The sequence below is a fragment of the Maniola jurtina genome, chromosome 14 (assembly GCF_905333055.1).
Source record: "Maniola jurtina chromosome 14, ilManJurt1.1, whole genome shotgun sequence".
In the NCBI taxonomy this organism is placed as follows: Eukaryota; Metazoa; Arthropoda; class Insecta; order Lepidoptera; family Nymphalidae; genus Maniola; species Maniola jurtina.
Window position 1 is genome coordinate 11,254,793 of NC_060042.1, and position 26,292 is coordinate 11,281,084.

At 36.2% G+C, this 26,292-nt stretch overlaps 3 protein-coding genes across 3 annotated transcripts; 2 read left to right on the forward strand and 1 right to left on the reverse strand.

Annotated features, from left to right (window-relative positions):
• Nucleotides 1-1,086: 1,086 nt before the first annotated feature.
• LOC123872109 (dihydropyrimidine dehydrogenase [NADP(+)]) lies at nt 1,087-14,348 on the forward strand. Its single transcript, XM_045916249.1, has 22 exons — nt 1,087-1,266; nt 2,614-2,724; nt 2,976-3,146; nt 3,604-3,765; nt 4,330-4,517; nt 5,373-5,499; nt 5,780-5,927; nt 6,225-6,394; nt 6,722-6,799; nt 7,272-7,404; nt 7,919-8,106; nt 8,557-8,763; nt 9,035-9,199; nt 9,657-9,809; nt 10,110-10,230; nt 10,559-10,642; nt 11,019-11,197; nt 11,641-11,817; nt 12,073-12,303; nt 12,800-12,864; nt 13,208-13,300; nt 14,162-14,348. Exons 1-22 carry the CDS (start codon nt 1,228-1,230, stop codon nt 14,250-14,252), a joined length of 3,081 nt encoding a protein of 1,026 aa, XP_045772205.1. The 5' UTR covers nt 1,087-1,227; the 3' UTR covers nt 14,253-14,348.
• Nucleotides 9,546-24,544, forward strand: LOC123872115 (DNA-directed RNA polymerase III subunit RPC5). Its single transcript, XM_045916259.1, has 10 exons — nt 9,546-9,557; nt 13,367-13,369; nt 17,611-17,698; nt 17,808-18,026; nt 18,700-18,862; nt 19,323-19,438; nt 21,005-21,145; nt 21,888-22,056; nt 22,559-22,755; nt 23,115-24,544. Exons 3-10 carry the CDS (start codon nt 17,669-17,671, stop codon nt 23,550-23,552), a joined length of 1,473 nt encoding a protein of 490 aa, XP_045772215.1. The 5' UTR covers nt 9,546-9,557; nt 13,367-13,369; nt 17,611-17,668; the 3' UTR covers nt 23,553-24,544.
• On the reverse strand, nt 14,285-15,829 carry LOC123872118 (alpha-(1,3)-fucosyltransferase 10). Its single transcript, XM_045916263.1, has one exon. The coding sequence runs from the start codon at nt 15,689-15,691 to the stop codon at nt 14,363-14,365; it is 1,329 nt and encodes a 442-aa protein (XP_045772219.1). The 5' UTR covers nt 15,692-15,829; the 3' UTR covers nt 14,285-14,362.
• Nucleotides 24,545-26,292: the final 1,748 nt, after the last annotated feature.

The window sequence follows — 26,292 nt, forward strand, 5'->3', positions numbered from 1 at the left end:
CGACTGAAGGTTTTGAGGAGAATTTGGCATCCGTGGCCCCGGTTACCATCACTAAGATTAATAATAATGAATTTAAGTAGGTAGGTAATAGGTATGTATAATTTGTAGGTAATTGAGTCTCAATGAAGTTTGTATGTGTGTGTGTGTGTCCTTCACACTAAAACTACTGGACGGATTGGGCTGCAATTTAGAATGGAGATAGATTATACTCTGGATTAGCACATAGGCTACTTTTTATCCCAGAAAATCAAAGAGTTCCCATGGGATTTTTAAAAAACTACATCCACGTGAACGAAGTCGCGGGCATCAGCTAGTAAATAATTAAAACAAGGATTGTTCTCAGGGTCTCGACACTCGACCACGGAAAAGAAAGTCTCAATGTACAAGTCGAAGTCGCATACCTAATTTGTCGCTTACCGCGTCGCTTAAATCAGTAATTCTAGGGCGTGAGTCGTGACTAATATTAAAATTCTAAAATGTCTATTTATCTGTTACCTGTTCACCGAAAATTAAAGTTTCTGCGAGACTTAAAAGCTTCAATCCTCACCATATACCAAGATAATGTCAATCATGGACTAAGTCGCGGGTATCATCTAGTACTTATTATAAATGCGGAGTGTGTTTGTCTGTCTGTTACCTTTTCACGGGTCATCCGTTAAACCGATTTTGGCGAAATTTGGTATAGCTTGCATCCTGGAGGCGGACCTAAGGCTTTTTATCCCGGAGAATCAAAATTCTAGCGGGATTTTTAAGAAGAGCTTGCATCCTGGAGACGGAAGGGTTTTATCCCGGAAAATCAAATTTCTCGCGGAATTTTTAAAAATCTCGCGGATGAAGTCGCGGGCATCATTTCATGAATTTATATTGCGCAATCTTTGGTCTGTGCAAGAAATATAGTAGGTATTTATTTTTAAAGAATAATTTGTACTTATTATTATAGATATGAACCTAAGTACTTAGGATACAAGGCTAGATAAAGAATGGGACAGTTGGCTGGTGCAACATTATTTTGAACTGAGTCTTTATTCGTGCGTAGATAGAATGACGGATCAATTTATATTGGACTTTGTAAAGATAAAGAAACTTGAAACACTGATCATCAGTCGTTAGTGCTGCGCTGCCAGTGAGCAGTCCACTGCGTCTGCGCAGAATTCGTGGAAAATTAATTAAAAAGTGATTAATCGATTTTCGACTTAATATTTATTAGAAGAGAAACGATTTTTTAATATGTCGAAGGTTTTGAGTCGAGAATTACCGGATATCGAGGTCAGTTGATGCGATATTTCGAAATGTTATTTTATTCGTACGCATAGTCTTCATTACACCTTAGTGTTCATTGTTTTCAAGGTTAATAAACTTGTTTATTGTTGAATTTTATAGTTGAAGACCGAGAACAATTACTACTAGGTCCTACCATAGGTACTTAGGTAGGTAACTTAGGTACCTACTCAAATATTTTTTGGTAAAGCTACCTACCTATAATTAACCTGCCAAACAATAAAAATTGTGATTTATCTACCTAGGTCTCTTCACGTCCCTTTTATAAAATAGAAGCATTCCTACCTACGCAAGTTGCGAATTCTTTACCTACTTAGATTTCATATCTAGATAAAGATCTAGATTCTAGATATGAAGATAGATACCTAGGTACCTACTAAGTTGGTGGCCTAATTTGACAACCAGAAGTGAAGGAGGATTTCTACTTTCCAGAGCATTTTATACTCCACACAATCCACATAGTTACCTAATTACCGAATGATTATAAAGATAATGGACCGATAAATCGATATCTGGCTAAGTTTTAGATATGAACAACAAATATGCCGAAGTAATAATAATTCTTTGTACGGAAAAGCGTGTAAGAAGTGTAAACCTTAATAACAAGCATAGAGTTCCTTAGTTAAACTAGTTCACGCACATAAAGGTCAGCAGTTCGATCCTTATCTACTTAGTATCAGCTGTTTTGGACTCGGATTCACAAATTCATTTCGTTTGGGTGGAGCGAACCACACCGTGGCTTGAGGCAAAAAAATTATGGAAGCCCATAAATAATTAGCATTTAAAAAATTGTAATCCGTACTTAATCCATAGTACCTACCTACTTATATTATAAATACGATATCGAAAGTGTGTCTGTCCGTCTGCTAGCTATTCAACCATCTGTTTAACGGATTTTGACGGGTAGATCCCACCATCATCCCAGCCCGGCTAGCACGGGCAGTAGATAAAAATTGTATCCCCCGATTATATCCACTGATGTCATAGAAATCAGTGGATATAATCGGGGATATAATTTTTATCTACTGCCCTTGCTGGCTAGGCAGGTCATCCTGGGGAAGGACACACGCTACTTTTGGTCCAAGAATTCTCACGGGATTTTTAAACCCCTAAATCCACGTGGATGTAGTTGTAGGCATCATTTATTTTATAAGAACGCAGATAGCTTACATTTCGTATAGGTAGCTACCGATAAGTATTCGAAGAGTTTCCTTGGACTTTAAAAAAAACTAAATCCACGCGGAAAAGTCCATCATTTAACAGGTAGTTATTTAAAGTAGGTAACTACCTACGCTAACGTTACATTTTTATAAAATCTTTACCTTCTTATTCCAGAATCTACTAAAGTTAAATCCGACTGTAAAACCCTACAGTAATTTGGTGCCGTCAGCCCAAACCAAGAAGAACAAACAGCACTGGAAAAGAAATGCCGACAGGAAATGTGGTGTAAGTAAATTGGTAAAAAAGTAGGTAGTTACTAACTTTTACAACCACTTTGCTTTTATTGTGGCCAAAGTTCTAGGTAACTACCTAGCATATACCTATAATAATCTACCTAGGTAACTTTAACTGGCCTACTGCCTAACCTTAGTCCGAAACTGAACAATTTTGGTTAACTTTTAAACCTTCATGCCGCGTACCTAACGACTATACCTACTATAGGTACCTACCTACCTAATCAATATTCTGTCTTTTAGACATGTCCGACTTTGGAGAAAAACTTCGATGACATCAAACACACGACGCTGTCAGAACGTGGAGCGTTGAAGGAGGCTGCCAGATGTCTGAAGTGTGCGGATGCCCCTTGCCAAAAGTCCTGTCCTACGCAGATCGATGTGAAGAGTTTCATTACTAGCATCGCTAATAAGGTTAGTTGCAGAACTGTATCCAAAGGAGTATGGATTTAATGAAAAACTGCCATACCCCTTCCAGGTTAGCCCGCTTCCATCTTAAACTGCACCATCACTTACCACCAGGTGAGATTGCAATCAAGGCCTGTAACTGAATAAAAAAATACTCCAGGAGTCCAGAGGATTAGCACTTTATGATTATCGCATTGCGTTAATGACAATGGTTGACTGGTCTTGCAATTGTCCATTCTAGTCAGTAGTAAAACAATTTCAGCCAATGAGAGGTGAATCATCATCATCTCAACTCAGTTCCCACGGGATTCCTAAAAACCCATCTGCTTAATCGATTTGTGTGAAATTTGGTACCGGCAACTTTTATCCCAGAAAATCAAAGTTTCCACGGGATCTTTAAAAACCTAAATCCACGCGGACGTACCAACCTCTAGTAATACATATAATATCTCTTATCTTCTAGAACTACTATGGAGCAGCGAAAGCCATCTTATCCGACAACCCCCTGGGCCTCACATGCGGTATGGTTTGCCCCACCAGCGACCTGTGCGTTGGCGGCTGCAACCTGCACGCCAGCGAAGAAGGTGCCATCAACATTGGGGGGTTACAGCATTTTGCCGTAGAAGTAAGGACGAAGACTTTTTCATGTTACTCTGATAGATACATTGGTAAACAGGCTGCAGTTTTTATCCATAGATTGAAATTATTAACAGGGATTAAATTTTCTATCTACAATGTGTATGTATGGATTGGATCGGCTATTAGCAGGAGCGAAAACACTATAAAGAGTTTAAAGCGCTGGCAGTTAAGTATCTCCAACAAATTCAATAATTTATTTGAATTCCATTGCTCTTGAACATTGCTCCAATATTTCCAAACACGGTAAATTAAAAGTATTGGTTATTCCATTAGAAATGGACCTACCACTTGGTTTGAAATGTTTTTCCTACCGGGAAGGATCGCTAAGAACTTCTGTTTAACCATTTGAGGACCTGTCTGCTCAGAGCACAATGAAACATTAATGAAATTTAATATCACAGAAAAACAGCATATTATCTTTCTTTCAAATGAAATGAAAAGGCGTAAAGGCCCATGCTTAAATTCGAATACAACGCCTTTGCCCAAAGGGAGAGCTTAGAATTAATTTAACAGAAATACCTACAGCATTTATTTCTTTTTCATATTACAGATATTCATGAAAATGGGCATACCTCAAACCCTGGACCCCAATACAAAGCCTTTGGCCAAAGGTGGAGACCAGAAGATCGCTTTAATAGGAGGTGGTCCTGCCAGTCTCAGTTGCGCTTGCTTCCTGGCTAGACTTGGATACAAAGATATCACTGTTTATGAGAAGGAACAATATCTTGGAGGACTTAGGTAGACAATGTTCTTTACCACTAGAATAAAATATATTGCTGATTTTCTAGGGGATCCTGCCTTGATCATTTAACACGATTAATGTTCTTTAGAATACAAGTGTAAATTAAAAATTTATAACACCCCCGACGATCCAAAGTATTTGAGTTTTCCAAAACATCATTTTCAAATAAATAATTATGTATTTAGGCAACGTCCATCTTGACAGCTTGACATTTGTCTATTGACATAATATTATGAACCTAACGGTTATCTAACCTTCTTTTCTACAAGAAAACTAGAAAAGAGCTGATAACTCTTAAACGGCTGAACCAATTTTTTTAGATTATAGCTAAGAACACTCTCGATCAAGCCACCTTTCAAACAAAAAAAACTAAATTAAAATCGGTTCATTCGTTTAGGCGCTACGATGCCACAGACAGATACACAGATACACAGACACACAGATACACAGATACACACGTCAAACTTATAACACCCCTCTTTTTGGGTCGGGGGTTAAAAATAGTATATTGTTGATTTTCTAGGGGACCCTTGATCATTCAACACGATCTGTTGAAGCCAAGTTAGGTAACATGGTGACAATTCTTACACAAAACTATAATACAAAACTGGATTGCCCTTTCAGTAGGGTTATATACGTTTACTCGTACTTAGTATATTTTTTTTATTAAGAATTTTAATTCACCCTCTTGAAGCCTTTTTAAGGCGATTTTTAAGTGTATTTGTCTTGGAGCTCTTGCCAAAATCCTGCCATACTTAGGTATAAGAGTACTGGGTAGGTACCTATTTAAGCGGACCTATGAAAACGATTTATAAGATTGGCAGGACTTACATCAGTTAAATGTGTTTTAGTTCATCAGAAATTCCTCAATATCGTCTGCCATACGACGTGGTGCAGTATGAAATAGATCTAATCAAGAATCTTGGAGTCAAATTCCTTACTGGTAGAAAGCTTTCCACTAAGGACATAACTGTTGACGTAAGTATCTTACCTATTTATCGGACCATTTTAATAGCTTGAGACAATCAGTTCTGCCATAGTATAAAATTTTCTAATCCAAATACAACGCCTCATCATCCATAGACAGATTAACGTCATACTTGCCTGATGACTGGGTGAGAATTGGCAAGCGTGGTGGATTATGTCCTAAATTTCTCTCAATTTCAGAGGAGATCCCGGATCCGTGGTCAGTAATAGGCCGGGAATGGATAGAGATGATAAGAGTCAAGAGAGCTACATAATTTTTAACTTATTTCAGAGTCTCTTGAAAGACCACGCAGCAGTTTTTCTGGGCATTGGTATGCCAGAGCCCAAAAGTATACCAATCTTCAAAGATTTGACACCAGATATGGGCTTTTACACTAGCAAAGATTTCCTGCCGCTTGTATCTAAAGGAAGCAAGAGAGGTATGTTTTAAATGAAAATTGATTTGTTTTTTTTTTTGATGCAACAGTTCTCTAGTCTATTGCTACCAATCTGTTTTAAGATGTCCATTAGGCGATAGTTTCTGCATCAGTCTATTTCGTCAATCATGAGTGATAAATGATTGATGGAGCGAGAATTCTTTAGAGAAGGATTTGGGAGGATAATTTGTGAAAAAAGACAATATTCAAATTTAATTTGGGAAGAAAGACGATAAAGAGAATATTTGTGAATGATTATAATTTTATCAATTGCTTTGTTAAGCTGTACCTTTTTCTTAGGTATGTGTGCCTGTAAAACATCTTTGCCCGAGTTGTACGGCAACGTGATAGTACTGGGCGCAGGAGACACAGCATTCGACTGCGCCACTTCGGCTTTGCGTTGCGGTGCCAGACGAGTGTATGTGGTGTTCCGGAAGGGCTTTACCAACATCAGAGCCGTGCCTGAAGAGGTACATAGGACTATTTCTTATCATCATTGCCTTCATCAATTTAGATTTTGTCTTGAAGCCAACAACTGACCAAAAATTGTTCAGAACAGCAAAATCTGACTGAATCTGGTTGCACAAAGCAGCGTTTCAGCATGTAGGTACGTGGTTTTGTTCACCCCAAGCATGTACCTACCTACTAGTGGTCAATTACCATGCTTTCCTCAACTCGAGATAGAAGAAACCCCTCCACCTGATCTATAATCCTGGAATCTGATAAAAAATGATCTAACTAATTTTATCAGAACCTCGCAAGTCATTTCATATTATTTGGAATTGTTATGATTACAGGTAGACCTTGCTAAAGAAGAAAAATGTGAATTCATACCTTTTATGTCACCTCAAGAAGTTATCGTTAAAAATGGGAAGGTATGTTTAAGAGGGCTCTCTCCGTCACTCGTTTCATACAATCGTAGTTCCAATTTCATTTGAATATTAAGCAACCTAAGTCCATGAAATTTTGCAGACATATTCTAGAAACTAATATCTATGTCTGTGGTTTTCCAAATTTCTGTTAAAATATTCGGTTTCAAAGTTATACGGTCTTAAAAATTTTCATACAAATCTTTGAGCCCCTGTAATTTTAAAACTACATATTTTTAGAAAAATCTAAAACACCACAGACACGGATATTAGTTTCTAGAATATGTCTGCAAAATTTCATGGACTTTGGTTGCTTAATATTCAAATGAAATTGGAACTACGATTGTATGAAACGAGTGACGGAGAGAGCCCTGTTAACAATTTTGATTTCTTAAGATATACATAATTTTAATTGTATTTTAACCTACATTATGTAATTTTATCCAACATAACTAATTTTTACTACCGTCTTTTTCAGATTGCAGCCCTAAAAATGTGTCGAACGGAGCAATTGGATGATGGCGAATGGATAGAGGATTCAGATCAAGTTATGCAACTGAAAGCTAACTTTATCATATCTGCATTCGGTTCTGGACTCTATGATTGCGACGGTAAGTTACTATTTCAGCGCTCCGTTACCATAGACCATAGCTAGAAAACTAGAAACTAATCATCTCACCCAACCTCAATTTCGGGAAATGCATCGAGTCCAATCGAGTCAAAGGAGAATAAATACTTTCGAAGCAAGTGTCAATAGGCAAGCGCGTTGCTCATTGTTTTTTGTCAAGCGCAAGCTTATCACGTAACAAGTGTAAATTAAAAATTTATAACACCCCCGACAAGTGAAGGTTACAGTAATAACTAGAAAAGAGCTGATAACTTTCAAACGGCTGAACCGATTTTCTTGGATTATAGCTAAGAACACTCTCGATCAAGCCACCTTTCAAACAAAAAAAACTAAATTAAAATCGGTTCATTACTTTAGGAGCTACACACACAGACAGATACACAGATACACCGATACACAGATACACACGTCAAACTTATTACACCCCTCTTTTTGGGTCGGGGGTTAAAAATAATAATATAAATCAGATATAATATAGGTATTTTTTTATATTTTAGTAAAGGAAGCAATGTCAGGCGTGAAACTCAATCGCTGGGGTCTGCCTGAAGTGGACAGTACGTCAATGCAGAGCGTCAGTAATCCCAAAGTGTTCGTGGGAGGCGATTTAGCGGGACTAGCGGAGACTACAGTAGAATCCGTGAACGATGGCAAATCCGCTGCTTGGTACATGCACTGCTATTTACAGGTATAAACCTACATAAGTCAAGGATTAATGGTTAACCCATTTTCAGGAATGAATGTGCTCGGCTATTTTAGATTTTAATGAGACCTACCTATTTGGTTCATACATGAGATTTATGTATGAACCAAATAGGTATGAACGTTATGGTCGCGCGTTCTCATTATTCAAATAGCGTTTTCCTGTTTAGCTGTTCAATACAACACTAGTTTGCTAGTAGAATAATGTGATAAGCTTGAGTCCAGCACTGATATGAATGTATTGATTACTTACATGAACCAATTGTTAATACAATTTTAGTTTCAATAAAATAAAAAAATCAAACAAGAGACCGTAATCAACGGCATTAAAATCAATACACAAGGTTACTTTAGGTCCAGTACCAAATTCTAATTTTCCAGGAGCAATTTCCAAAATCTTTTATTGGTACCTACTACGAAATTTTCTGAATTTCAGGGTATACCATTCGATTCACCAGTGGAGCTGCCAAAGTTCCACTGCCCTATAGACGACGTAGACCTCTCAGTGGAGGTGTGCGGCATAAGGTTCGAGAACCCCTTCGGTCTGGCCAGCGCGCCCCCTACTACCAGCTCTGCAATGATCCGGCGCGCCTTCCAACAGGGCTGGGGCTTTGTTGTCACCAAGACCTTTGGCCTTGATAAGGTATGCTCTACTTTTAGTATATTATGCTCCATAATAAACAAAGAAATGTGTGGTGAGCTGGTAATAACGATTAGGTGGCTGTTATAAATTAGCTGTAGATAGGCTGTAGGTATGCTGTATAACGAAAATATCAAAAACAAATTATGTACGTTATACAAGACGTCGAGCCTAAAAAAGAGTTCAAAAAGCCTTTCGGTATTTGGGGATCGCCAACTTGAAACTCTTTTGTCCCGCTAAAATAACTTTAAATATTTTCTTAAAACTCTTGCAGGATTTAGTAACCAACGTATCACCTCGAATAGTCCGCGGCGTGACGTCGGGAGAGAACTACGGTCCAGGACAAGGGTCTTTCCTGAACATTGAGCTTATATCGGAGAAGTGCGAAGCTTATTGGTGTCAGAGTATACAGGAACTGAAACGGGACTTCCCCACGAAGGTAAACTTTAATGCTAGAAGTTGGCAGGACACTCGACTGCAATTGACCTCCCTAGCGTAATGATGAGCTCTGTGGTCTTATTAGTTGATGAAGGTCTTGGGTTCGATTCCTGGCAGGGGAAATTTGGAATTTTATAATTTTCTAAATTTTCTCTGGTCTGATCTGGTGGGCGGCTTTGGCCGTGGCTAGTTACCACCCGGCCGGCAAAGCCGTGCCGCCAAACAATTTAGCGTTGCGTGTAAAAACCAAAGGGTTGGGTATGGGTTTAATTAAAACTGTGATACTCCGTCCAGGTTAGCCCGCTTCCATCATCACTTACCACCAGGTGAGATTACAATCAAGGGCTAACTTGTAACTTGTTGAATAAATAAATTAAAACGGTATTTGATTATAGACCTCACGTTGGATCTGACAAATTAAAGTGAAAAATGTTAAGCCTTCTTATACCATTTTTCAGGTTATAATAGCATCAATAATGTGCTCGTACAATGAACAAGACTGGACAGAGCTGGCGCAAAAGGCGGAAAAATCTGGCGCTGATGCTTTAGAGCTCAACTTGTCATGTCCTCACGGTATGGGCGAGTCTGGGATGGGACTTGCGTGTGGTCAGGTACGTGTCGATTCATATTAGAAACTAGATGACGTCCACTAGGTACATCATCCACTTGGATTTAAGCTTTTAAAAATTTCGTAGGAACTATTTGATTTTTCAGAATAAAAAGTAACCTTTCCTCATCCGGAATGCATGCTATCTCTGAGATAAATGTCGTCAAAATCTTTAACAAGACAGAAAGATACGCTTTCGCATGATATTATGTTTGTGGATCAAAATTGTTCATTTGTTGAGCAGCGCTTACTGTGCCAAAAACTATATTGACTGATATAATATATCACACAAACATTTCCACAGGATCCAGTTTTAGTGAAGGGAATATCACAATGGGTTCGCAAAGCAGTAAAAATTCCCTTCTTCGTCAAGTTAACTCCAAACATCACAGATATCGTGACCATCGCCGTTGCAGCATATGAAGGTAAGCAATAAAACCAATCTAAATAAGTATACAAAAGACGTTCTTCTAGTAGATCTCATTTCTGCGCATAGGTATTTACGTACAGATATTCCAAACATAATATGCTGAAGGGTCTGGAAACCCAACACATTTTTATCCCGATAGAACCCTTGCTTTAATAGAAAGGAGCCACGACCCTCAGCAATTGCTGAGGAGTAAGTTGTATTCCTCATTAGGAATACGACTAAAAAGAAAGAATTCCGAACATAATTATGACTTTCTCCATACCCGCTCAAGGACTTTCTTGGAAAGATAATGTATTTCTATCAAATATGTAATTATCTTATAGGTGGTGCTGATGGGGTGTCGGCAATCAACACGGTGTCCGGTTTGATGTCCGTCCGAGCAGATGCTACTCCGTGGCCTCAAGTTGGTAAGCATATTAATGGTACTTTACTGAGGGACATACCTGCCTATGTATATTAAAAATGTCTTGTCTAACTCTTAACATCAACATTCCACAGCAAGATAGGTATCTATTAGGCGACGGTTTTTGAATTTTATAATAGTTAATAATGCATTGCATAAATTCTGCCCGAATGTCGGACCCAATATTGCCGATCAGATACGTACCTACCTATCTTGACAAGTAAAAAGTAAGATCGTTAACTTCGCCTATGGAACGACCTTCAGTTCGATCTTAGAACGTGGTGAAACTGGGAAGATCATGTGTGGTGACGCACTCTGTAAAAGAGTAAAACGCCTGTGTGCAGCTGTGGACTCATACTGGCTGATGGAAATCGTTCCAGGTCGAGAGAAGAACACCACGTACGGCGGTGTATCGGGCAACGCGACTCGTCCGATGGGCCTGCGAGCGGTGTCGGCGATCGGCAACGAGCTGGCCGGCTTCCCAGTGCTGGGCATCGGCGGCATCGACTCCGCTGACTCGGCTCTGCAGTTCATAATGTGCGGAGCACCTGTTGTACAGGTAAAGAAGAATCTAGCTGCAACCATTTGAGAGAAGATATCGCTTAAAAATTTACATTTTTAACCGACTTCGAAAAAGGAGGAGGTTCTCAATTCGTAGGAATCTGTTTTTTTTAAACAAATTTTAGTTAAAATTTCCTGTCATATTTCAAAAATACCTGTTCGCAATGCTGAAAAAACTCCGGTATGTGGGGTCTACGCCGAGAAAAATAGAAGCGAAAACGTTTGATGCAGACCTAAAATAGTTAACTCTTACCTAACTGTCAGAAAGTGAAATTCCTATACAGAGCACAGCTTCGCTTCTGTCGACTCAGGCCATCCTTCACGGCGTTTTTGAAATTAGAATATTTGTACAGGGATTTTCAGCACAGATGAAGTGAAACATCCTTAACTGCCTCCATTAGAATGTTTTTTGTACTATAATGCTCGTATGTCCTTTACCAGATTTGTAGTGCAGTACAAAATCAAGACTTTACCGTCATAGAAGACTATGTAACGGGCCTCAAAGCGTTATTGTATCTACGGTCGTTGGGACTCGACGGCTGGACTGGACAATCGCCGCCGACTGCCAAACATCAGAAAGGCAAACCAGTTCAGACTTTGTATGATGAGAATGGCAAGGTAAATACAAACTACTGTGCGAGACATACTACAACTATTATGTATTTGTTTTTTATCTGTGCGTATAAAGAATAAATACATTTTAAAGAATCCATCTAACAATGAAATTGCAAAGACAAAGCTTTTTTTTACAATAGTAAACTTTATAAAACAACGAAATTTGGTACTTTTGTTCTTATCAATTATAGGTATGTAAACTGAGCACCTTTATCGTACATTACATGAATAGGTATACCCGATTTTTTCTTATTTTAGGTCCTCGCTCATTTCGGCCCTTACAACAAAAAACGCGAAGAAATACTCCACAGCATAAGACAAAAGTCTTCCATATTAGATAACCCACCGGATTGTCCGTTAAAGAAGAATGCAGAGAACGGGTATGCCACAGTACCTCGGATAAAGGATATTTTGGGCGAAGCTTTACCCAGAATAGGGGCTTATAAGAAATTGGACAATACGAAGCAAGTGGTGGCACTTATTGATGACGTAAGTTGCTTTTTGAATTAATTTTTCAATCGAAACTCACAGTATAGACTTGCTTTTACCATTCTGTTGCAACCATAGAAAATCCTAGTTTTTTCAACAAATTCATGTTCAATATGACATTGAGATTGTAAATTTTCCAAGGCAATCTTTTTAGAGGTTTACGAGGTTTTAGAGGTTTAATCTTTGTTGAGGTTTTAGAGGTAAATGGATTTTCTGAATGTAAACCTACTGTTACTTTTGGGGACTTAGGGTGCCTGTCCACTGAAGTGTTGAGTAGACCAATCAGATAACCTATTGGTAAATGCCGTGATATTTGTATTCCGTCATCTGACAAAACTGATTGGTCAATTATTTCTGAAACTGGCTGGAAATATTCATCTACACTCTATAACATTCTAGTATACTTAGATATGTAAGTACAGTAAACTACAAAGGTACTAAGTGAAGGTTTTCTAGAAAAGTTGTTGCCTTATGATTTCCATTTATTTCGTTTTAGGATATGTGTATCAACTGCGGTAAATGCTACATGGCCTGTGCGGACTCAGGATACCAGGCTATTGAGTAAGTTATTTAGTAGAATCAAAGGTTAAGATATAATTTTTAGGGTTCCGTACCCAAAGGATGCCAGTGGGAGTACTCAGCCCCCGCTGTCCGTTCGTCTGTCTGTCAGTTGACTGTATCTCGTTAACCGTAATAGGTAGAGAGTTGAAATTTTCACCGAATGTCTGATTCCGCTATAACAACAAATACTTGATGAAATTTCAAAGGGCCGACATTAAAATCAAAAAAAATGAAGTGTTATTTCTTATGCGATGGTGCGGAACCCTTCGTGTGTGAGTAAGACTCGCACTTGGCCGATTTTTTGTCTCTTAAGAAATTGACATCTTATACCGATTTTTTGTAGATTTGATCCTGAAACTCATATCCCGCGTGTGACAGATGATTGCACGGGATGTACGCTGTGTCTGTCTGTATGTCCCATCATTGATTGCATATCGTAAGTATTACTTACCTACTATTTTTTTTACTGACTTCATTAAAAGGAGGAGGTTCTATTCAACAGTATGTTTTTTTTTTGTTTGTTACGCGACTACTCCGCCAAATATGAACCGATTTCTTTTTTTGTTTAGTAGGCTATACTTTCGAGGTGGCCCCATTTTAGTTTGGTGAAGATCTGGTGAATATCTTCGGAGATGGAGAACAAAACTCCTCAATGGCTAAGAGTAAATTACTCGCGATCAGTGTAATAGCTTAGTAAACAGTAGGTTTTTAACTAGGTATACCTAGCATATTTGCATACAGTGGGGCCACTAAAAATTGTGAAATAAAAAGATATATATATATGTTTTACTTTAACTTTTGGCATTTTTAACCCCCGACCCAAAAAGAGGGGTGTTATAAGTTTGACGTGTGTATCTGTGTGTCTGTGTATCTGTGTATCTGTGTATCTGTCTGTGGCATCGTAGCGCCTAAACGAATGAACCGATTTTAATTTAGTTTTTTTTGTTTGAAAGGTGGCTTGATCGAGAGTGTTCTTAGCTATAATCCAAAAAAATTGGTTCAGCCGTTTAAAAGTTATCAGCTATTTTCTAGTTTTCTTGTAGAAAAGAAGGTTAGATGACCCTTAGGTTCATAATATTCAAGTGTCAATTGACAAATGTCAAGCTGTCAAGATGGACGTTGCTTAGATATACGTAATTATTTATTTGAAAATGATTTGTCGGGGGTGTTGAAAATTTTTAATTTACACTTGTTAATTTTAAAGTTAAATAATTAGCTATTGAGAAAATAAATGACTTTCATTATTTATTATTTGATTTTTTTTAAATTACTTAATTTAAAAATATTTTATTATCAGGATGGTTCCAAAGAAAATACCGCACATTGTCAAAAGAGGTCTGCATTACGAAGTACACCCTGTGAAACCTTTGGATGGAGTATGCCAATAGGAAGGACTATAAATGAAAAAATAGTATAATATTTAGTTAAAAAATCTTTTATATTAAAAACTGTAAAAAAATATAATACTTTATTACTTAATATAATTTTGAGTTTTACTTTAGCTGTTAATTACTTTTTTATAAATATCTTCCGCATCTTTTTTGGCTTTGTCCCATAAGTAAACCCAATCATTTGAAGGATTTACTTTTAAACTTAAAGCTGAAATAGGCTTTGGACAGTTATAGTGACTTTTAGTCACCACCTGTTGTTTTATTTTTCTAGTTTTCTTTTCATGCAGTTTTTTACAAATCAAGCATTCGAATTTTGTAGCTACCTTTAACGAGTCTGTTTGGTATGGTCGACTGTTAAATTCTTGTATCAGTCTATTATTCATTATTACTTCTTTGGTCTTATGCATTAAATGCTCCTCATACAAAGTATCATTTTTTAATAATTTCTTTATATATTCACTCATACTTGCCGGTGTTGGATAGTCTTGGATGAGAATCGCGGATTTGTTGTTGGGAAACCAATCTTGTATTGAGGGAGACCCAAAATATATTGGTACGCTACCAACTTTAATAGCGCGCCAAAACTTCTCTGTAACATAATCTTCACAAATACCATTTTCCAATGCTAAAACAAACTTGTACCTTGCAATATAATGCAGGAATTCATTATCATTTAAATTATTTAAGTAATCATCACGAAATTTCTGCGGCAATTCCTTATTTTTCAAACAAGCACCGTATGAATCAATATTAATAAACTTCATTAACTCCTTTACATATACATCTCTTTCTGTTGCAGTTTCACAGTCTGACTGTAAATACAATATAGGTGCTATATCTTCTAAATAAATATTTTTCTTGGCTGTCGGAACAAAATATTCTTTACTAGTAATGTCCGACCAAGAATCTAAATATTGTAAAGGAAATGGAATGTCACTGTATCTGCTAAAAGTTGCAGAATAATTAAATAGACTCAATGTTGGCTCATGCAATAATTCTTGCACATTTCTTGGAGATTCTTCGTGATATAATCCCCATATCACATTGCTAGCTTTTCTAGGTAAAGGTAAATCATCAAAATGTATGTTACTTGCATAAAAGAGATATGCCTGAACATTGTAATCTCTTCCTCCATTCTTATCACTGTAAACATCACACTTTAGATTTTCTTCACAAGTGATTGTTTCTGAAGTACTGGGAAAACCTGTGGTCCACCATACTATAACAGGGTTGCTCGAATTAATACTAAGTTTCTCTTCTCCATTACTCCAAGTCCAAATAAAAAAAGATATAAAGAACACAGCACAAATCAATAATACTTCATTTAAAGTCAATCTCAATATTCTTTTATAAATGCTAACAAAAACTTTGAATACAGAATGCATGTTAAACTGTATGATCCTTTTAATTTTACCATTATTTCTATTTGTATACATTCTGACACACTATTAGTGCACATACTACTTTTTATCTCGGGATGTTGTTATCATATCCTGTTATATTTCCTCCACAAAAAAAAAAAAACAAAGTAAAAGCTAAGAGCTGCAGTGTTTGATAATTTTAATTTGTAGTCAAAATGTTAAGCCTCTTTCTTTCTTAATATAGTAAAAGTCCAAAATGAATGCAATCATTAAATCAATATAAAACAGTCCATATATGGCTCCAACAACTTTGCCAATGAGTAAAAGATTGGCAAAGGCTATAACAGTCAAGATGAATTCAGTTACAAAGTAGTAAAGCTCTGTCTCATATTGGACTTGATCAACAATATACAGTGCCATTAAATATAAGGACAGCATAAGAGTGGGTCCTGCTACCAAGCAATGCAATGTGTCCACGGGCTCCACAATGTCAGGTATTATATTGAGCAGAAGGGCCACTACCTAAAAGAAAGATTTACCCTCTTGTAGTAAAGATTTAAAGCAACTAAAATTAATTATAGTACCTACATTAAATAATATAAGGACTATTAAATGTAGTTGATAGGTTTCTACAATAATAGATAGGCAAGAGCGCACGAGCAGATTTCCAGAATTGTAAATAAAAGAGTCCATATAAAGAACTAGTGAGGTCTGGACTTAAGATAGCTCCAACAAATGCTGCTAAGTTTAAAGCTATTTGAATTAATAGATAGAGTTTTTCGGCCAAGTTATGCATTTGGTCCACAAGGTACAGAACATTACGGACATCATGAGCGTCGGCGCGATTGCGAGGTAGTGCATGATACCAGCGCCATTCATCACAAACGGTATAAACATGCATAGCATGGAAATTACCTAAAAGTAAACGTGTTCAGTCATTCCATATTCGCGCGTCCACTACGGATACTGTTATCTGTATTTCGTATTATCGCTCTAATCCATATTATGTAGTTCCAGTCCTGATACCGGAGCGTCGATATAAAACTTTTTAAAAGTTCGTTCTAAACTAAGGTTTATAACCAAAAAAGTTGATCAACACTTATTGCTACGATTTGTAAATAGTTATTGGATTGAAAGGTTATTTTAAAAAATCTGGTTTATCTAAAGTTTTGTAACAAAACAGTAGATTTTTATTATAATCGGAGTAATAGAATTTTAAATACCTGCATAAATAAGTTAAAAATTAGGCACTTGTTTACGAAACTGTGACATATTGGGAATGTCAAAGTCAAAAAGTTTTTCTCTCTCGTCTGGCTCAACAAAGATTAGCCAATGTCAAGTTTGTAGTTATTTCAAGTAACAAGTTAGTTAAACTATACAAGTATGGACCCCGTCTGTACCGGCGCTCGCCGACACACGCACGGCACCCCCTTAAAGCGCTTTCCAGTCAGTTTTAACAAAAAAATACTCCAAAAAGGCAGAGCACGCCGCCAGCTAACACCAACACAGACGAAGTCCGTTAATTGACCTAAGTTTTGGCAAACCGCAAAATATCAGCCATAAACGGGGTCAAATCCGTCCATGTTTTCCACAGATGTTTTCAACATGTTCAATGGAATGTTTTTGTTTTTTTGGGTACCTATTAAATAATGAACGGTAAGCTTTATCAACCATTTAACGATTTTTACAAGCTTTTTAATTTAAAAGATTTTTTATTCGACCACATATACAACTTGACTACAACACTAGTTCCATAGAGTAGAATTACTGACAATCAGAATTTCTACTCTATGGAACTAGACAAAAAAAAACTACAAACTTGACATTGGCTAATCTTTGTAAAGCCAGACGAGAGAGCAAAAAAAAAAAAGTTATCTGTGCTCCTGGAAACAGAAATCTTTAGACTGGTATATATATAGTGATCTGTGCTGTATATAGTGATCTGTGGATCTGTGTAGAAATGTCAGCCGATTAGCGAAGAATTTCTGCTGTAGTGTTAATTTAGTAATCTAAGCAATGTTTAGTCATTTGATCAAGATATAAACACGCAAAATGGAAGAGGAGGATCCCGTTGTACAAGAGGTAATTTTAAAAGATTTACTATGATTAAAACGTGTCAAAAGAAATGAGGTTATGTTTATGTGCAAAATATGATAAATTTTGGTGTCTAAACTGTTGTTTTTGTGTACAGATCCCTGTATACTTATCTCAAGCGTTGTCGGAACATTTGTACATATACCAATACCCGGTAAGACCAGCTAATAGGGATTGGAAAGATGTTAAAGTGACCAATGCCTCTATCAAGCCGAAGAACCATCTTGTACGTATGGAAATCGGTCTAGACACGTACAGTGACAAATACTGTCCCTCTAAAGGCGAACAAATTGCTCTCAACACTGATGGACCCCAGGTATCGTTAGAAAGTTCTTTATGTTAGATTTCATAACCATTTCAAATCTCTTGCCATTTGCTTTAAAATTTATGTTTAACTACATGTTTATGACTGCAACATAAAAATAATACAACTTGCTAAAGATTCAATCCAGCGAATGACCCATGGAGTATGAAGAAAACTAAGAAAACTCCATGAATATCTTGGTACTAAAACACTAAAAAAAGTGCCAAATACATTGTGGGTAAAGTACTATCCCCAGTCAACTGGCAGTCCAAATTATTCTGGACTGCCTAAAAAAAAAAATGTTGTAGACCTGTATACACATACCTTAGTCCTAGCCCATCACAATGTGGCTTTTGCTGTGGGAACTAGTCATAAAGAAAAATCAATGCAATACATCTGCTCATAGTAAAAAATACTACATTACAGAGTTACTTATCCTTAGTTGTATTAGTTCCTGCAAAGTCAGAAGACACACTCAAAAAGTACATTTTATAACACATTCAATTTCACCATATATTTTATAATTTGCAAAAAAATTTAAATTGTTAAAAAAATATACAGGAAACTATAATTAATAATATTTAATACTTATTACCTGGCATTTAAGTGTAAACTAGTCTGCAATTTTAGTGTTTACATGTTTTAATTCTTTAAAAGTTGAGACATTAATTTTATATGCTTTTAGGAATCAAGATACATAAAAGATAAAGAAAAAGAGAGATCTCAGTACTTTAGGAATGGCATTATGGATAAAATTGTGTATGAAAGCAGCACCCCCTGTCTGGAAACACAGCATTATGCTGTTGCTGTATTGCAAGACAAAGAATTGCATTGCACTCCTATTCAAGGTTTGATAATAATTAGCTTGAAACTTATTATAGCTTACCTATTGCAGAACCTATGCAGTCAATTTGATAATTGGACCAAAATATACCAAGCCTTATTATATTAATTTCGAGATGCAAACCTTCTTTAATAAAAAACTGCAAAGTAGCAAAGTCGCAGCTAATACTGAGACTTTGCAGCGTAATGCAAAGTCAACTTGCAATACCACTCTGAAATACTAATCAAACTTGCATTTATAATATTAGTATAAATTAGTCATAACTCATGCATAGCCATGATATTGTTATCATTTGAATTGCTTTTGTACAAGTACTTACAAGTAGATCTATTAAAATGTTTTATAACTTTTTCGTTCATGTTATATAACTAACAGCTGTAGAATTTGTGCATTAATTTTAATTATCAACATTTTATTTTTGATTGATTTTGAATAATAATAAGTTTTTTATTGTTAATCTTCAGGTATAGTTCAACTGAGGCCATCTTATTCATATTTTGATAAGCAAGACAAACGAAAGGTGGACAAGAGTAAAGCAGAGAATTCTGATGAAGAGGAAAAAGAACCAGAGGCCCAACAGGTAAGAGATTATATCTATAAAACATGTCTATTATCATCATCGTCATCATCGGCTTGTGGACGTCCACTGTTGGACAAACCTTCCCTAATGAGTATTCCCTCATCCAGCATCATCCTGCCAGCCTCTTTATATCATTGATCCATTGTGCTAGATTGTAGTAGCCATGTAAAAAGATAATAACCATGTAGCCATGTAACTTCTCATTGTAAAAACGTTTCGTTTTACAAAAAAGGGCAATACGCGCAATTTATAATTTAAAACCGCGCGATTCCCTACGAGAGAAATTTAAGGAAATAGGTATTCTTACAGTAGCTTCTCAATACATTTACAATAATATAATTTTTGTACGACAAAACATCCTCAGCTACAAAAAAATCGGTGATTTCCATGACAGGCCAACTAGAAATCGTAATAAGCTCGCAACTCCTACGCTCCGCCTCAGAAAAGTGGGAAAGTCATTTGTGGGAATGAGTGTAATATTTTATAATAAAATTCCACAGTCAATATTAGACTTGCCTTTACCAAAGTTTAAAAAATCCATTAAAAGTATGCTCCTGGCAAAAGCATATTACACAATCGAAGATTATGTAAATGATAAAAAAGCATGGATTTGACTCGCTCCAGCAATGCGCGGGTCTGCAATTGCTTGTATAGTATAGAATATTATTGTAAATTGCACAATTGAAAAGAGCAACCGCCGAGTTTCTTGCTGGTTCTTCTCGGTAGGAACGGCATTCCGAACCAGTGGTAAATTATTTGACGATTCAAAAGCACTTGTAAAAGTTTATTTGAATAAAAATCTATTCTATTCTATTCTATTCTATTCTATTTCTGCAAATAAAGGATATTGAATCTTGAAGAAAGTACATCACACTATATCACACTATAATATTATAAAGGCGAAAGTTTTTGTGTATGTGTGTGTGTATGATTATTACACCTTCACGCAAAAACCACTGGACGGATTTGGCTGAAATTCAGAATGGTGATAGATAATATCATGGATTAGCACATATGTTACTTTTTATCCCGGATAATCAAAGAGTTCCCACAGGATTTCAAAAAACCTAAATCCATGCGGTTCATCCGCATGGATTTAACCTAAATCCATGCGGATGAAGTCGCGGGCGTCAGCTACTAATTATACCTGACTTGAGCGATGTCCGCGTGGATTTAGATTTTTAAAATCCTGTGGGAACTCTTTCAATTTCTGGGAAAAAAAAGTATCTTATGTCACTATCCAGATTTTTAACTATATCCAGTCAAAAAATTACGTCGATCCATCGCTCCGACGCTCTATTGTGACGTGATTAAAGGACAAACCAATAAACCAACAAACAAACATCATTCCATTTCATCACTCTGGACATAGGCTTTTCCAAAAGCGCGCTCCCTGCCACCTTCTTCAGGTCCAGTGGGTTGTTGAAGTCCTACACATCCTAAATGAACACTTACGCGTTTTTGACTCATTTGACAGAGGATGGAAAATAAGTATAATATTCATGAGAATAACTTCTCGTTAGACCGTAGTAAATTCTTTGAGCATAATATACTCGTGTTTTTCAGGTGACAGTAAAATTCGCGCGCGTAGAAACTGATATGGCTAAGAAAGCTCGAGAGAAATCTTACGAGTCTGTGTCACAGCGGATTGCCAACGAGCCGTGGTATGATGCTTTGTGGAAACACTCCGAAACGGACCATGCTGAGGTGAGTGCAGCTCTTGTCTAAAAAAAAAAAATATAACAATAATGACTACCAACGTTGAAACTAAATCTTTACAGTCGTTCCTCATTGTTGTGGGTCTTGACTCCTTTCCAATCACATAATGGTAGGAGGACTCTTCGATTCAACTCTTAGTTTTTACAGTTAATTATACTCATAGCTTAATGTATTTTGATATACAGTTGAAATTAGTTGAAAACAATTTTTATAGTCATTTTGTCAGTTGTTTATTCAATGTACATAAACTGTCTATTATTGAACTATTTTGACTGTCTATTATTGAATTTATGATGTTATGGCGGTAAGTAATAATGAGGGACGTCAGACGTCTGACCTAGTTACCAATACCAATTGATTGCGATTGTTAAGCAAGGTTGTCCTAAGTACGTAACTGGATGGGTGACCGAATTTGGCCTTTTAGTTTCTTCTGTGCCTCGGACAATAAGTTAAGCCGTCTGTCCCGATATTATCGCTGACATCTAATACAAGTATGCTTAAGTTGTTATTAAAAGAGTTGTCTCCACTATACTTTGTGAGTAAGGGTTGGTTGGTAGGTTAAAAATATGTAAAGCGCACTTACACTGTGCTTAGACTTAAGTTTCAGTTAAAACGAGTCAGATTTATGCCAGTGATATAAAACTGTCTCGTTTTAACAGTGTCTTGAGTCTGAGTAAAATCACAGTGCTCTCTATAGATCTGAGCCTAAGATATAACTTCTCTGTTGCAGTTGGAGCGTCTGAAACTGTTCAGTGCGACATCGTCAGACGGCTCAGCACTTACGTTGAAGCCCTCGGAGTATGTCCGTGCGCTCGTCCCGGCGTCTACCGACGAGGCGGAGATGGCGCCCGCGACCAAGCCCTCCTTGCAGGACCAGATCAAGGAAATATTGATTAGTGGTAAAAGATTGCTGAATTTTGCTTATCTTCTTATTATTTTTAATCAATCGTCTATTCAATCCTGGTTAGTTAGTTTTAATGTAATTTTTTATTTATTTAAATAGACAATCAACAGGTTACAAAATTTTAAACCTCAATAGCTCAATCGTTAGGTATCGCGTTATTGTTGTACCTAGTGCTAGCTTTACGCTTAGTTAAAGGGGAAAGGGGAATAATGAACATGGTTAATATATTTTTTTTTAAATTGTTATTTTTTAATATTTTCAGAATTTACCATGATCGCGTACCAAATTGTCGACAGTTCTATGTTAGCTCTTGTGGCTCGGGTCCCACAACACATCCCTTTCTATATAATATATATATGTTCACCAAGACCGTATCGAGACTGTGTATCCACGATTGCTTATCATCACCACATATGCGATCATGATACCTGTCGGCAATACGGATTCAGTGTTCGAAACTTATGTGGACCTGGGGCTTACATTGTTTTTTTTTACAGCTAAGCTAATGACGTTCATCGAGCTACGCGGCACATTACGCGAAGAGGAGAGATCTGTCAGTGAGTCTGCGCTGCTCACCGCACTAGGCGCCGCGGCTTGTTGTGTGCGGGGGCTGTGGGCGCCGCGCTCCGAGGAGCTGTACACCCGCGCCGCGCCCGTGCCGCCCAGACTCATGTGTGCCGCGAGAGACCATGTGGTAAGTGCACAACCATCTTTACCTTTATGTTATACATAATATGAACAAAGTCTAAGTCCATCCACACTAATATAACCTTGTATTTTTTGAATCTTTATCTATACTTAATATTATAAATGCCTGTCTGTCTGTCTGCTAAGTTTTCACGGCCCATCTGCTTAACCGATTTTGAAGAAATTCATAACAGAAATAGCTTGCATCCTGGTGAAGGCTTTTGCGTTCTCACAAGATTAAAAATTATATAAATCCACATGGATGAAGTTGCGGGTATCATCTACTTGGTACAAAGATAGTTTGCATCCTGGTGACTAATTATTTATTTTTATTATTAATTAAATGTAAAACTTGTTTTCTTTCAGCTGTACCTATTCACGCAACACTCATACGTCGACCGTCGTAAAATTGCCGCCGCGGTCCGTTTACCGCCGCAAGAAGTATTAGAAATATTGCGTTCAGTTGCTAAATATAACCCAAAAACTGGATGGGAACTCATATTACCTCCTGACACAGCGTTTGAAACAAAATACCCAGATGTAGTACAAAGGCAGAACCACTATTGGGAAGCAAGACAAAGGCAGTTCAATGAGATGTTAATTGGAGAAAATGCGCCAAAAAGGCAAAGAAAGAAATCTCAAAGAGATTCAGTTAGCTCCGATACAATGATGAGTCCTAAACAAAGACATAACAGTGTCAGTGAAGAAGATAACGAAAGAAAAAGACATAAAAATAAGTCGGCTAGTGGTAGTGGAAAAAGGACTAGAAATGTTAGTTCAAGCAGTGTTACGGATGCCACGTGATTGTAGTGGTTAGATAGGTTATCAAATTGTTTCATTCTGCAAATGTTTGTTTTAATTTATACCAGTGAGTAAGAAACTAAAGTGAAAAGGCCTCTATGAAAGAAAATATTCACATTTTTTTTGTATCAAAGTACAAGACCAATGGATAAAGAAAAATTGTTTGTGTCGAGAGCACTGTCTTCTACCAAACATGTTGCTTAATGACCTTCTAGTTAAGAGTGCAAGTTTTTTCTTAAGCTCCAAAATTATTAGATTGCAATTTGCATTACAGTTCTTTAAATTAAATTATTATTTAAAAATTGTAATGGTTAACTAAATAATAAACAAAATTTTCAGAAAATAATAACTATCTATTAACAAAAAAGTTACAACTTCAATGTATTACATTGATAGTTACAGAAATACATAAAAGATTTTTTTTTTTTTCATTTTATCATTTGCAGAAAAGAGGAAATTAGGATAAAGGAAATAAATTGTTAAAATAAAACTAGGTTTATTATTAAGAAATTGTGCTATTGATATTTGTGAATAATTAATAGCTTAATAATTTATTTGCCTGTCTAAAGGTGGGAATTGTAAATGAATTTTATTATGATTTCAAAACTTTTTTAAATGTTGCATAATATTGTGCAGGTATGCATGGCGCTTTAGGGTGCCTATCCCTAAAGCGCAATGCATACCTGCGGAGTCAAGCGGAGCCAAGGCGCAGCTTTTGTTTGATAACAATTCAGACTCGGCTTTATTTACATTGGCTTAGTTACACAGCGCATTATCGCTGATTCTATTACACACAATCTGGCCTAAATGTTTCGACCTGAAATTTTAGTTTAGAGATTGTGTACAGTATTTAACCACATTGTCTCCTACTTATATAGTTTCATACCAATTTCAAACCTATGTTAGAATAAAAAAGACTGATATTTAAAAAAGGTTTATTTTAAGTTGCTATCGAAAAAGTCGCTGCGTTTAGGCTCCATTCCATTCTGCAGGTGGGCGTTGCACTTAAGAGTTATGTAACCTTTGCAGTTGTCAAGTAACTTGTTTCCGTCTATACCAAATGATAGATGAACACGTTTGTCACGTTATGTTATCTCATTCACAGTCGTCAAAACAGACATGAGGTAGGTAATAGTGATTACATACTCTTTGGTAGGTAGGACCCCCTCCCCCCCCCCCCCCTCTCCCTAGAAATTAAGTCCTGGTTACGGCCATGCCAATTGCCTAATTAACTGACTTCCAAAAAAGGAGGAAGTTCTCAATTCGTCGGAATGTTTTTTTTAAATAGTATAGTATAATATAATTAATTGCATTTTTTATGAAGTTGTATGTCCCATGAAGTCCTATGAAGTCCCCTGCCCACGCTGTGTGTGTTTAGAGACGACTGTGAATGAGACAAGATAATGAGATCTCTTAGCCACCAATATCATCACTACTTGACTACTTTTAATATTATCTATTAATAAATAAATAATCTAAAAGAATATTATAGTTAATTGACTGAAAGCTATGTATGTTATGATATTGATCATTAACCAAACTTTTGTGAATCATGTAAATAAAATAATGTTGTTATTTTTTATATAAATTAAACTTGTGTATGCATTTTATTCTGTGGTTTGAATTTTTATACTCGGAATCCAATAATCAAAATACAAGATGTAACCACAACTAGAACGCTAGCAAAAACGAAGACAGGTGATAGTACTGGTGATTTACTTATAAGATACTACAAAAAGAAGCGAAAAAATTTCAAAAAATCCTGTATTTTTTAAACGTTCACAATATATTGCAAATAAAACATCTGACTGACGCTACAGGTCACTCGGAGTCAATGCCACATCGGTTTGACTAGAGTTTTGCAGGCTATACAATGCGGGTTTGAAAAGTACTGAATCACTAAAACTACAAAACAAAGCAAATGGTTATTAGCATTGGATTGTGTTTAGGTACTATAATTATAATAACCCTAAGGGTTTACTAGCGTTTTGGTAACACCTTGTATACCAATACTTATATACCAGGTACTATAATTTCTATCTTTCTAATACCTTGAAGTGTTGATACATATTTAAATAAAAATCACCAATAGGTTTTTAATGACATTTATTAATAACACAATTTGGTGCAACACAACAACAAGTAAATACTAATAGTTCATCAATTTTTTTTTGCTAAAGGACTAAAGCGGTGTCCACCAAAAAAAATCTGAAGTGGTTTATTCGTGACAGATATTAAAAAGTTTATACTTAACTACCTTGTATTATAAGCAGTTCATTCAATAAATAAATGCCTATGATTAATACAATGTTGAAGATAACTTGTTCGTCAGCTACCAAAAAAAAACTAATTTAAGGTAAGTATAAAACGCGACAACTTCGGTCGCCGAATTTTTATTGATGACAAGGCTTTACAAATACATGTTCAAATAACTTGATAAACTATTCGTATCTAATAGGACATTATTTTATAGTGTTTAAGTATAACATTTTGTAAATAGAAGAATCTGAAGTTCTTAAAAATATTTGATGTTCTTAAAATAATTTGTACAAAATATCATCATTAATTTACACTTAGCTTTGCCTAGATAATAATACCTATTAGAAAAAAATTGTAATAATATTAATGAATATTCATAACAAATATAGGTAATTTGATCGTTTTGAAACAATTTTATTAAAAAAATACTTAGTTAATCATAAAAGATTTCAAAATAACAAAAAATTCTCAAAAATATTATCTT